Below are 13,419 nucleotides of genomic sequence, written 5' to 3' on the forward strand. Positions count from 1 at the left end.
TCCAAACCGAGCGCGGAGCGCGCTGCTTTTGTGGCGAGGCACAAAACGCTGAATTCCTCCGAACTTACTTGGGGCCTGTCTAGAAAAGGGCCTTTTCTTCCCTCTGCGTGTACCTCTGGCCACACTAAGTCTCTGCCCGCCCCCCTTCAGTCCTCCTCCCTCTCCCCTCTGATAATCCTTCTCTTTATTTTAGAAAAACACAAAACCCGGTTCCACGCGGTGCTTTAGTGGCTAAAAGTGAAAGAGCTGCCTTGGCAGAATTCAGCTCTATGAATCACTTCGGAAAATTGGTTCGACTGAATGGCCTTAGGAGGAAAAACGTTTTAATAGGATCCAGGGGAGGTTCTGCTGTTTCAATCTGCTCCTTAAACAGGTGGAGATTGGACCGTCTCAATTATACAAACAGTAAGTACCCGTCAGCGGGGAGACCTGCCCTCGGAATCCTCCTCGCTCGCAGCCCTGAACCCGCAGCGGAGTCGGGCTTTGCCTCAGAAACCCGATCACAAATCAGCGATCCCGATCAATCAAGCTCTCAAACAGCCCTCCCGCTCGGGGTGCAGCCTCCCTCAGCTGCAGGCAGAGAGCAAGTCGGAGAGGGGGCCGCGCACCCTCCAGGCGCCGAAGCCCCCAGGATCTGGGCGCGCGGCCTTGCTCCTACGGACGCCACGGGGTCGTCCTTTGGCTGCGGGAGCTCTCTCCCGACCTCCGACGCCAGCCAAGGCGAACTGGTTGTTTTTGCATAAATTAATATTTCCCCATTAACAAGTTCCCCCCTCCAAACGCGGCGCCCGCGTCCATGCGCCACATCCTAATGAGGTAATTATCATTTGCGCGTGTTCGGGGCTGGCGCCGGCTCCGTGGGTAAATGGCAGTTTATTAGCACGATGCCCAGCGCGGCTGCAGAGGGCTAAGGGATACTTCGGTGACTAGACGGACACCCAGGGGCCCTTTGAGGCGGCGCTCCCGGGACCCCCTGCCCTCTCCGCGTCCCCCAAACCTATAGGCCCCCGAAGTTGTGAATCACGCACGGAACTCTGCCTGGGTTTGGGCTCCCCCCCTTTTTTTTTCCGCCGGCAAAACCATCACGATTCCTCCCCCTCCCCCTCCCGTCTCTTCCCTCCTTCCCGATTCGCGAACCGCTCGCACTTTCCCGAGGGGAGCGCGGGCGCCAGTTGCCTCCTTTTAAAGTTTGAGGGGCGGTGGCGGCGGCGGCCGGCAGGCGCGGTGGAACACAGGGGCCGCTACAGGAGCCGCGCCGCCGCCCATGTCATTCCACTTCAAGTGACTTCATGTGATGTCAGCTGAATGTAAAAGACAGTGATCTCACGCGGAGGGGAAGATGTTTGCCATCAAAATGTGACAGAGGAGACAGGCTGCATGGCTCGGACCGCATCTCCTTGGCGGTGGGGAAAAGAGGTAAATGCGAGGTGGCTCTCCCGATCCTCTTTACCTTTGCCCCTTCACTATCTAGCTCCCAGCACGCGTGGCGGAGGCCGGGGTCCACGGAGCGGCTCAGGGGGGTTAATTTGAGGCTCTTTTCTTTCTTTTTCTCCCTCTCTCTTCTTCCTCTGTAAACCCTCCCCCTTTCCCCCCCTTTCAAAGTCCCGGGGCAGGGGCTGGTGGGTTCCTTTGCGCGGCGGGTTAATGGGCGGTAATTTGGTACCCTTGGGTGCACTTTGTTCTGCCCTGTTCATTTGAATGCAAATGGGTGACCTGGACCCGACAAGGTGCTTATTAAATTGCGGTTTCCCTCCCTGCCTTTTCCGGAATGCAGACTTAGAGGAGAGAGGCTGCGCCCTGGCCCAGTCCGGTACGACTCGGCTCGGCGCGCCATGGCAAGCTCGGCTTCCCTGGAGACCATGGTGCCCCCGGCCTGCCCGCGCGCTGGAGCGTCGCCGGCCACTTCCAAGACTCTGGCCTTTTCCATCGAGCGCATCATGGCTAAGACGTCGGAGCCCCGCGCGCCCTTTGAGCCCCGGCCGGGAGCACTGGAGGCGGATGGCGGCCAGGGCAAGAAATTGCTCAACCTCTGCTCGCCGCTGCCCTGTATGATCCCCCTCCAGCCCCTAGGCTACGAGGTGCCGTCCAAGACGCTGCTCAGTTACTCTGAGCTCTGGAAAAGCAGCCTCCGGGCAGGCGGCAGCGGCGGCGGCGGCGGAGGAGGAGGTGGAGGCGGCGGTGGGGGGGCCCCGGTGTGCGGCGCCAGCGGCTTGTGCAAAACCAACTGTGGCGTGTGCTGCAAGGCCGAGCTGGGCCTGGTACCGTCGGCGCTGCCCGCGGGCAGGGTCATCAAGCCGCAGGTCATCAACCAGGCGGTGGGGCTTCCGGCCAGCGGCTCGCTCTACTACTTCAACTACCTGGACTCCGCCACGTACCCGCCGTCTGAGCTCCTCGGCGGCCACCTCTTCCCGTCCGGTCTCCTCAACACACAGGCCCCCGCTGCCCTGGCTGCGCACCCCAAGCTCTTTTTGCTGGAGAACGCCAAGTTGGCCGGCCTGACCGCGGACAAGTTTGCCCATCCAGCCCCCTACGCCCACAAGGAGCGCTTGCCTGCGCCTCTGGAGCAGGTGCTGAAGGAGAACTCGGCCCTGACTGCCGAGCGCGGCGGCGTCAAGGGCCACAGCAAGCTGCCCGGGGGCTCAGCAGACGGCAAGCCTAAAAACTTCACCTGCGAGGTGTGCGGAAAGGTGAGGCTCGGGGTCCTTGGGGGCTGGGAGGGGTGAGCAGCTGCTTCCCTGAGGGGCAGCCTGGACGGCCCCTTTCTCAAATTTGGGAGCTCCCTAGTAGCTGTCTACTCGAATTGAGGGCACGGTTGGGCCTCAGTTTCCTATTCTGTAAAATGGGGATGCCTTTGTCAGCGGCCTCACAGGACTGGCACGAACAGTGGATTGGGAAGCTCTTGACAAAATGAAAAGGGCTGTGATTTCTGAAGGGGGTTTTTGGTTGGGGGAGGTGGTCTCTGCGTGCCCCCCCAACCCTGCCAGGCGGACTCTTGGACAGACAGCCACAAGGCCCCCTTGTGTGCTTCCATAGGTATTTAACGCTCACTATAACCTCACCCGCCACATGCCAGTCCACACCGGAGCCAGACCGTTCGTGTGCAAAGTCTGTGGCAAAGGCTTCCGCCAGGCCAGCACGCTCTGCAGACACAAAATTATCCACACCCAGGTACGTGGGCCCCGGGTCTGGCCCGACCCGTACCCAACACCCGGAACTAAGTGATGGGGTTGGGGAGAGAATGACCAAGGGTTCCCCTTATAACCCCCACCAGCGGCCCCTGTCCCTTCGGTGTGCCCCTTCCAGGTGCCCCCCAAGGTGGCTTCTCCCAGCCGGGGCCTCAGCCTCACGATGCGCACGCCCCTCTCCGCAGGAAAAGCCGCATAAATGCAACCAGTGCGGCAAAGCCTTCAACCGCAGCTCCACGCTCAACACACACATTCGCATCCACGCGGGCTACAAGCCCTTCGTCTGTGAATTTTGCGGCAAAGGCTTTCACCAAAAAGGTAACGTGCGGGGCAAGGCCCTCTCCTCACCTCCCCTTAGGACTCGGCAGGTCATCGCTAGCGGGAAGGCAAAGAAGGATCTGGAGAGAGAGAGCGCGAGGGCCGCGGGCTCAGTCGCAGCATTTCTTGGAATCGGGTTGTACGGGGTTTCGGTGGAAGCTCTCCGGGTTGGATTAGTAGAGCTCGCTGGACTCAAGCTGGTTGCACGGGGAGACTGTGAATTTGGGAGATGGGAAGAAGGAAAGGGGTAGAGGGAAAGGAAGTTGGAGAAAGACAAGGTATCGCCCTGTGGAGGAAGCGTCCCTTTGTAGCCGGGATTCTTTTGAAAATGGAGAAAAAAAAAAAAATTCGAGGCGTAATCTACCTCCTGGAAACAGTTTAGACTGGGGGAAACCGCTACTGTCTCCAGCATCCCACTTGGATTTCCCCAGGCACGTTCGGATCTCCAAGTGGTAGTTAGGGGACCATAGGGAGTAACTTTAAAAATAATAAGAAGAAAATAATAATAATAATAGGAGACGAAGCCTGGGTTCATGCGAATTTCTTCGAGCGAGGCGGCGGCCCGGACAAGGGCCCCATGCGTCTCTCTGGGCAGCACAAAAGTTTCCGGGCCGGCGGAGCTCAGCGGGAGGGATGCTGCGCGGGCCTCTGGCCCGGGCGGGGCTGGGACGCAGGGCGGCTACGCGGCACTCGGCCCTCCATTCTGTAGTGAGAGCCCGGGGCTTGACGCGTACGAAGTTTGACAACTTCTTCACTCGGAGAGGTCGCGGCTGCCTAGCCAAGCGTCGCCTTCTTTACGCGGGCACCTGAGCCAACCCCGGGACACCCGGCCCCTCCCCGCCCCACTTTATCCCCCCCCCTCCTTTTTGTTTTTGGTCTCCTGTAGGGAACTACAAGAATCACAAGCTGACCCACAGCGGCGAGAAGCAGTACAAATGTACCATTTGCAACAAGGCCTTTCATCAGGTCTACAACCTGACCTTCCACATGCACACCCACAACGACAAGAAGCCTTTCACGTGCGCCACTTGCGGCAAAGGGTTTTGCAGAAACTTTGACTTAAAGAAACACGTGCGCAAACTCCACGACAGCGTGGGCCCCGCCGCCCCCTCCACAAAGGACCTGACTCGGACAGTGCAGAGCTGAGAGCTCCTGCCTCGCCCTCCCTTCCAGTCCTATTCAACCCCCAAACAGATCACACGTATAAACTTATTTCTAAAATTAAGAGAAAGGAGAGAGAGAGAGAGAGGGAAAAAAAAGCTATAGCAGAAAGGCTAAAATCTATTTATCGAAACCAGCATATTTTTGGAAAGCTAAACGTTTCCTCGATGACTGGCAGCAAACGCCTGGCTCCCCACCTTTGTATATTCAGGAAACTTATTTAAACCCAGCGCGCCGAAACATATTTAATTCCAGGCCTCGGCTTCTGGCTTCTCCTCCGGCGGCTGCGGGTTTTAACCCCAGCCTGTCACGTGAACGTCCCGGAAGAGCGCGGCGCCCCCAGCCATCTTTATACAGCCATGTAAATTCTCCTGTACACATGAACACGGAATATATACATATATAACTCAATAAACAGAATCGTTAGTGCGTCTTTTCTTTCCCCCCCTCCCCTCGCCGCGAGTCAGCTCAGCAACCCTAAAGAATGAAAAAGAAATAGGCGTTTTTAGCATTTCTCGGCCGCCCACATGCGACGTCTTCTGGGGGTACTGAAACCAGGGTGAAGCCAGATCGGTCCTTCTGCCACGCTAACGTGTTCAGATCCCCCCCAGGAACGGAGGATGCAAAGGCCTACAGCGGCCCTCACGTTGTACCAAGTTTTTATTTGCTAACTGTTCTGACCAAGGGATTCTGGGTGTTGCCATTATTTGGGTGAGTTTTTTTTAAAAGAAGGGATTAAAAGTGGCTAGGTGTTGGAGAGCAGGTTTTGGGTGCGTGTCCTAGAGCAAAGGGCCGCGCCACAGTGGGGTAAATGGCCCGGGCACTGCCGCGCCGGGGCGCTTCTGGGCACACCCTCTTGTCTGGGTGATGTAAGGGGAGCCACTCCTCCACTCAATCATTCCTGGCGGCGAGAATTGGGGGCCAAGTGTCCCAGCCCATCCAGAGCTTTGGGGCTCCGCGGCCCGCGCTGTGGTCTGGGGTCGGCCTCCGGGTGCGGTGCGCCCTGCCGCGGGAGGGCGCACCCGGGCTCCCGCAGCCGCCGCCGCCGCCCCCAGCGTCCTGATTACCGCGCAGTTAGCCCATTTCCTGAATAGCTATCTCCGCCGCCGAGCACGCTGATGAAATGATCTCACGCTTGCTTTCTAAGTAATGACCCAAATTAAGAGAGAAAACAGAGACCCTTCAAACAGCATTACATTAATCATCTAATCATTCCCAGGAGGGGGCCGGCCGCCGCCGCCCCGTTTGATCCGAATCTGGATAATCAAGAGCTCGGATTACTGGCTCGGCGCGCCGGGCCTTCTCCTCCCGCCCCTAATATTTGCGCCGCGATTCAGCCCACGTTTTCTGGAACAGTGTTTCCCAGCGCCAGAAGGAAATGTGGCGCGGGGCCGGGGAGTGGGCTTCCACGCAGCCTCGCCACTGCAAGGGCTAGGGCGGCGGCGTCTGGGTGCTGATCCCACGCGGATTCCCACTGCAGGTAGAGGGTATTTGGAGGGAAAGATGGTTGATGCAAAAGGAAACTCCCAAGTAACTCTGAAAGTGACTTGAGTGGGGATTATCCCAGAGCCCGGTATACAGTAGGCGCTTAGCGCTGCTTGCGCCAGAGACTCCCACAATCAAAGAAGCTCACATTCCGGAGCGCTTGCTCCACGCCACTCAAACCATATGCTTTCGAACGTTCACAACCCGCAAGCTGGGGGGTGATTATTCTCACCCTGTGGAAAGATGGAGAAATTGAGGCAGAGATCAAAACTAAATGACCTGCCTAGGGCCTCAGGACCAGGTAGGGTCAGCAATCGGAGTCTAGACTTAGAAAATCCCAACTGCCTTCAGTCCTCGTTGGTGGGGTAGGAATGTCCCAGTGGGGACTCAGGAAAGGACATTCGGCTGCTGGGTGGAAGCTCTGTCCAGGTCACAGCCAAAGGTTGGGTCCTCACCCCAACCCCCGCCCGATTCGCAGACCCATTGCGCGGGGAAGGAGAATTGTCGATTTTGTTTGCACAGAGGACAGCGACAGCTTCCTCAGGCTGTCGCGGGGGTATTTTTAGTACCTCCGATTCAGAAATAGGAACGTGTACATTAGAATTCCATTTCCTGAAAGGAGAGCGTCCTCGTTTTTTTTTTGTATTTCTCTCCCCCTCCCAAGTCTGGGAAGACGCAGCCAGGGGAGGGGGGCGAGGAAGCGAGGAGGAATTTAAATGTTAGCTCGTTCTGGCTGCATTTCGCTGAGGGGAGATTGGGACCCAGAGGGATATGCAGATTTAACTCCGAAATCTCGGTGGATGCCACAAACCCCAGGAAACCCCACATTGGGCGAGGAGGACTTGGCGGCTAAAGATACGGAAATAGCGCCTTGCTCTTCTCAGACATCTATCCCCAGGGGGCTTGCGGGCTGGTTTGAGGAGTCCGATCCTATCCCAGTTTTATCTCCCTAGGTTTTATTAGCCCCGCCTCACAGATACACACCCCTCCCCCATTTCTGGGAGCTCTTGGGTGCTCTCCGATTGTCTCAATCAAAAACCCTTTGCTTCTTGCATCTTGGGAAGGATCCTTGGCAGAGGGGCTTCTTGGAGACCAGACACTGGCCAGGGCAAGCCCATCTTCTTCTTAAATAGTTGCAGAAATTTGGGCAAGGGGCAGACACCACAAAATTTAGCGCAGAAGCCTCCTCTTAGAGAACTGGCTTTAAAAAAGTTGGCCTGCATTCAGGATAGGTGATTCGGTTCTCCTCTTTCTCCTTAAGAAAAGATAAATGAAAAATAGATGGGGCACACCCATCCAGGGAAATAACTTTCTAACCACCAAGGGAGAGAATGGTTCTCTGAGGAAATTCTTCTGTAATGTTTTCACAGGAGAAAGACTAAAAGGGTTGCCCATCTCATAAACTGGAGACATTTATTTCCAGGTGACGGTTCTGAAGAGGGTTGAAGATCCCATGTTTGCAAAGGACTGCAAATGAGATAATACTAATGCGTGGAACAGGAGGCATTTCTCTCTTGGACTGCTCATCTCTCTCTGCCGTCGGGGAGAGGTAAGGAATCAGAGCTCTGAGTGGAACCTGAGCAGAGTTACTTGACTCCTCCAACCTCTTTGAGGTTGTTCCCTCATAACCTGATTGTTACTTAACCTTCACACCAGCGCCTGTCAATCGCTCTCCCCTGAGAAGGTGTTATTTCACATCTGGCGGTAATTGCAGATAAACAGAGTTCTTCCATATCTATAGGGCTTAGCTCGGCTTCGCTCGAAGTCCCTCCTCAGTTTAACACGTCTGCTTGCTTCAGTGGGGGCGGGGGGATTCAGAAAAGGATTTCTTCACCTGGAAAGTAGTGTGAGGAGAAAAGGAACCTTCTATCTGTGTAACTAAACACCTTTCGCAGCCAGTGCAGGCTCTGACGCCAACGCTAAGCTGTTACAAGTAACTGTCCTCACTGAGATCCTTCTAGGTTATTCCCCATGCATCGGAATTGATGGGCAAAAGGTTCTCTTTTCTGGGTTGTTTTTTTTTATTTTCGCCTCTTAATATTAAGCTGTTTGCATGACTTGTAGTTTGCACTATTAACAAATGACTTAAACAAGGTAGTCATCAGCTGCATATTAATATTCTAACCTTGATTAAATTGAAGAGGCCGCCCTTAAAAAATATTTAAAAAAAATCAAATTGCGGGGGAGGGGAATCCTGTCACAGACACAAAAAAGACTCCAATTATCTTTTCCCCTACAAGATGTTTGTTCTGTCCATGACTGCTCACACTTCAGCAATCTTGCCAGCAAGACTCAAAAAAAAAAAAAAAAAAAACACCCTCCTTCTTCCAAAGCCACAGCCTTGTACATAACAGATTGTACAGTCCTATTGCCTTAGGCGGGTAAGAGGTTCCTCTCTGCAAAGAGCGACACAGGGAAGTTGCCAGCATCCAGACGCATTTTGGGGGGCACTTGTGCTCACTCTTGCCTCGGCTGCAGAAGTGTGTCTGTAAGGTCCCCGTTTTGCTGTTTGGCTCACAAGAGGATAGGGAGTCGCCTGAGCCAGGCCCGAGAATCACAGCAACAAGGCATCCAGGTGTGCTGATGGTGAATGAGCTGGGAGTGAATAACAGTGAGGGGTGTGTGTGGGGGGGTGCTGCCAGAGAGAGGACTGGAGTCTTGAGAAAACGCTGGGAAATAAACAACCTCAAGGCAGCTGCGTTGCCCTTTTCCCTGCACTTCCCTCTCAAACGTCTGAGCAACCAGTTTGCTCCTAGAAACATGTTAATTGCCAACGGAGCTCATTAAGGCATGCACATGCAAAACACAGCAAGAAAGATTAATGGACAAAAGCGCAATAATGAACTGTCAACAATCGGGCCCATCTACGCGACCAGGATCACTCAAGAATGAGGCATTTAGAGGCAACAAAGGATTGTCTGGGACAGGAAGAAAAGACGACCTAGACTTTTGTTTAGTCAACACAATTGATTACAAATGAGAGATTAACAGGATAGCTTCAGATTTTTTTAAAAAGAGGCAGAAAAGAAAAGTCCAATTAAGTCCACCGAATGTTAACTACATTGCGTTCCATGCCTAGCCCCAAAGAAATTCTCATTAAACCATCCCTGGCGATCCCTTTTGGAAAGTAATTTGTCTCCCTGATGGAGCAGAGAAAGAGAATCGTGTAAAAGAAAGCGTTAGTTCTTGGCACAATGAGCTTAGGAGACACACTAGAAAGAGCCAAAGGGGGAGTTAATGAGCATCTGACAAACTGCTTGGATTCAGGCCTAGAGAACAGCGATGAAAAGATGAAATTGGCCAACAACTATTCTTTATATCAAACATAAAAAGGCCAATCTGAAATGGGGCTGCTCAAAACTGGTTGAAAGTACATAGCCCAAGAAAAGGGAGCCGCTGCCAGGCCCCTTGGTGGACACTGGACAGACAGAGGCAGGACTCAACCAGCCAAGAGTGAGGAACTAGGCAGAAAGGTGGGCTAGCCAGCATAGAGCAAACTCCACCACCAGCCGCACACCTTTGGTGGTGCTGATCTGAAGCTCTTGGTACCCACCACAAATCCTCTGGATGTTTCTTTCATAAGTAAAAAATGTATCAGGCTAGCCTTTGAGGACTCCCTACAAGTTCTGGTAATCTGGTTATTAGCTCCCAGCATTCTTCAAACTACACCTCTCTCTCTTATAGAGCTATAGACCACCCCCACCTCCACTCCCACCCACCGGGATACCAGATGTCACTAATTCACGTTCAGTTCTTCTCTCCCTCCTAGTGACCATTCAGAACTGTCACCCCCCAGGTGACTGCCTTCCTAATTCTGCACAGGGCACAGACGTGGAGAGAAAGACACTCATCACCCACGGCTTTGTGGACCAGGTGATCAAGTATTTAAATTATTTCTCCTAGCTCATCTGGCATTAAGAGACTGCGTCACTTTAATGTTTCCACTTTTTAACAAAGTAGGTCAACATATCTGTCTATTTCAGATGCATATGATATCCTAATTAAACATAAATGTCCAGACATTCCCAACAGCGGAAGTGTTTGGGGTTCTTTTACACTCAGTGTTCAGTAAAGCCAGGTAAAGAGAATCTAATGGTGTGTGATAGTGTTTTCCACTTCCAGCTAAGGAGTGTGTTAAGTGTCCAACTGTTTGCAACCCCACGGACTGTAGCCCGCCAGGCTCCCTTGTCCATGGAATTCTCCAGGCAAGTATACTGCAGTGGGCAACCATTTCCTTCTCCAGGGGATCTTCCCTACTCAGGAACTGAACCCAGGTCTCCCGCATTGCAGGCAGATTCTTTAGTGTCTGAGCCACCAGGGAAGCCCAACTTCCAGCTAAGGAACCCAGAACAAATCATGCAGTTGCTTAATGCCTTATTTATTCCATATTTGACGTGGGACCGGTGCCACCTCAGATACTAGAGTGCAGCATTGAAATCTTGATTCTAGGTTTTGTATTCTTACTCTCAAATCCTTGGTAACAGCTATCACATTTCTGAGGTCTTGGCTTGCACTTCAGGCTTTGCTCATGCTTCACGAAAAAAATACATTGGTGCCTAGAAGTAAAGAATGGGGAAGAAAAAGTATACCAATTCAAAATAAATACAGTCATCTAGGATGAAAGACTAGTTCTGGTTTTCAAAGCACAGAGGTGTTATACAATCTAGAAAGGTAGATTTCAGGAAATACAGGAGAAAGTGAGACTTTTCTATTGTAGATCAATCAGAATCTGATATAATTTGTTTTTTATCAGGGCATCCTGTGAAGGCTATGTGACCTGACACATGATCTTTGTGGTTTCTCTCCTTCAGTGTTTTTCAGTCCTAGGTCATTTTTGGAGTTCTTTTTTTCCTCAAGGAGTTTCACTGTCCTCATTTTGCCCTGCCCCCACAAAGTGTGTGGTGATGAATTGTCCTGGGAAAGATAACTTATTATTTATAAGGAGAAAATCTAGTGAGTGGTTAGGAGCCTGGGGTCTGGCATCAGAACAGCTGAGTTCAAATCCTAGCTCAGATACTTCTCAGGGAAAACTACCTTGTCTCTGTTTCTGCATTTGCGAAACAGGAATAGTTTCTATCGTGCCTGAAACTAATATAACATTCTGTGTCAATTGTACCTTAAAAAGAAAAAAAAAATTTTTCTCACAGGGCTGTTGTGAGGCTTAAATGAGTTAACACATATAATTAGAACTTAGAATAGCACCTGGCATGTACACAGGAAGAATTCCAGAAGTTAGTAATTATTAGAAAAACTCAAGTAGCAAAACATGAATGCAGAGCTTTCTAAAGACATTTTACCTGTGTTATCTTGTTGACTCCTCATTACATATTCATTAGGTACGTTTTCTCAGTCCCATTTTAAAGAGGGGCAAACCTAGTTGCTGAGAAGGTATGATTCCTGTTAGTTCACATGACTGGAAGGCGATGGACTGGGGACTCATACTCAGATGATTGTGTCTAAATATGGGTCATGGTTTTAAAAGGAAGGTGTACAAGAACTGCATAACATTTTTGTTTAAAATGCATTTGATGGCAATATAAATTGATGCAGCCACTGTGGAGAACAGTACGGAGGTTCCTTTAAAAACTAAACATAGGAGACTTCCTTGGTTGTCTTGTGGTTAAGAATGTGCCTTGGAATAGCGGGGCACAGGTTTGATCCCTGGTCTGAGAACTACAGTCCCACATGCTGCAGGGCAACTAAGCATGCATGCCACTATGAAAGAGCCTGCATGATGCAATGAAGATCCCATGTGCTGCAACTAAGACCAGATGGAACCAAATAAAAAAAACCCAAAAAACTAAACATATGATCTAGTAATCCCATTACTGGGCACAAGCCCTGGAAAAACTATAATCCAAAAGGACACATGTACCCCAATGTTCATTTCAGCACCATTTACGATAGCCAGGACATGAAAACAACCTAAAAGTCCAGTAACAGATGAATGGATAAAGAATATGTGGTACATATACAGTGGAATATTACTCAGCCACTAACAGGAATGAAATAGGGTCATTTGTGGAAATGTGGATGAACCTAGAGTCTGTCATACAGAGTGAAGTAAGTCAGAGCAATAAATATTGTTTATTAACACATATACATGAAATCTAGAAAAATGGTACAGATGAACCTATTTCCAAGGCAGGAATAAAGATGCAGATGTAGAGAATGGACATGTGGACACAAAGTGGGAAGGGCGGGTAGGACAAATTGGGAGATTAGGATTGACATATGTACACAACCATGTGTTAATATAAAATAAATAGCTAATAGGAACCTGCAGTAAAGCACAGAAGCTGAGTTCATGCTCTGTGATGATCCAGATGGGTGGGATGGGGGGTGTAGGTGGGAGGGAGGTCCAAGAGGGAGGGTATATATGTATGCATAAGGCTGATTTGCTTCATTATATAGCAGAAACTAACACAACATTGTAAAGCAATTACATTCCAATAAAAGAATTTTTTTTAAAAGAAAAACACCTGAATCCCATTTACTGAGATGCTGGGGGGACAGTTCTGCTCTGTAGCCCAGGAATCTGCATTGTAACCTGAAGCAGTTGGTTCCTTACTACACTTAAGAAACACTGATTTAGCACCTGTGTTCTTTCCACTTCATAATGATGCTGCCTTTAAAAGATGAAAGGACTGTGGCCCACTAGGCTTCTCTGTCCATTGATTTTTCCAGGCAAGAATACTGGAGTGGGTTGCCATTTCCTATTCCAGGGGATCTTCCCAACCCAGCGGTCAAACCCGTGACTCCTGCATTGGCAGGCAGATTCTTTACCACTGTGCCACCTGGGAAGCCCCAATAACACCATTAGGGCTTCATAAGTTAATGCACTTATTCATCCAAAAAATATGATAAGAATACCTCCAATGTGTCAGACACTATGCTGGGTGCTGGAATTACAAGGAAGAGAAGAACATAGCCTCTGCCCCAGAGTTTATAATAGAGTAGGGGTGGAAATCACATACAACCAAAACCCCCATATGACACCTGGTCATGAAGATAAAATTGGGCATTCAGTCCTGTCTGGGGTGGGGTGTGTAGGGGACATCTGTTACTTTTGCCTGCTGATCATCCTTCTCCCCTCTGGTAACAACATTCAACATTTCCTTCTGAGACGCCACCTCCCCTCCACTCTGCATCGTATGGTTAAGGTGGGTCCCTCCCCCCAGGGTGGGCATGTGACCCAGGTCTGAACAATCAGAGCACGGCATCTTCCTGGCCACGGTGATTGGCTCACGACCGGTCACATGACCCAATC

At 51.1% G+C, this 13,419-nt stretch overlaps 1 protein-coding gene across 2 annotated transcripts; it reads left to right on the plus strand.

Annotated features, from left to right (window-relative positions):
- Nucleotides 1-333: 333 nt before the first annotated feature.
- On the plus strand, nt 334-8,147 carry FEZF2 (FEZ family zinc finger 2). 2 transcript variants are annotated; one of them, XM_081524548.1, is made up of 5 exons: nt 334-1,416; nt 1,775-2,687; nt 3,034-3,168; nt 3,371-3,503; nt 4,390-5,079. In XM_081524548.1, the coding sequence occupies exons 2-5, from the start codon at nt 1,833-1,835 to the stop codon at nt 4,647-4,649; spliced, it is 1,383 nt and encodes a 460-aa protein (XP_081380674.1). In that variant the 5' UTR covers nt 334-1,416; nt 1,775-1,832; the 3' UTR covers nt 4,650-5,079. The 2 variants fall into 2 exon arrangements, with proteins under 2 accessions (XP_081380674.1, XP_081380675.1); XM_081524549.1 differs by lacking the exon at nt 4,390-5,079 and adding an exon at nt 7,573-8,147 and having other exon boundaries at nt 860-1,416.
- Nucleotides 8,148-13,419: the final 5,272 nt, after the last annotated feature.

This window comes from Giraffa tippelskirchi, chromosome 9, assembly GCF_054371585.1.
Source record: "Giraffa tippelskirchi isolate mGirTip1 chromosome 9, T2T-mGirTip1v1.2.pri, whole genome shotgun sequence".
NCBI classification, from domain to species: domain Eukaryota; kingdom Metazoa; phylum Chordata; class Mammalia; order Artiodactyla; family Giraffidae; genus Giraffa; species Giraffa tippelskirchi.

Excerpts from the sequence above, each read along its gene's own strand:
- FEZF2 (XM_081524548.1), top strand. The coding sequence starts at position 1,833 with ATGGCAAGCTCGGCTTCCCTGGAGACCATGGTGCCCCCGGCCTGCCCG. Across the intron at positions 2,688-3,033 it reads CCTGCGAGGTGTGCGGAAAG|GTATTTAACGCTCACTATAA; the intron begins GTGAGGCTCGGG and ends GTGCTTCCATAG. Across the intron at positions 3,504-4,389 it reads CAAAGGCTTTCACCAAAAAG|GGAACTACAAGAATCACAAG; the intron begins GTAACGTGCGGG and ends GGTCTCCTGTAG.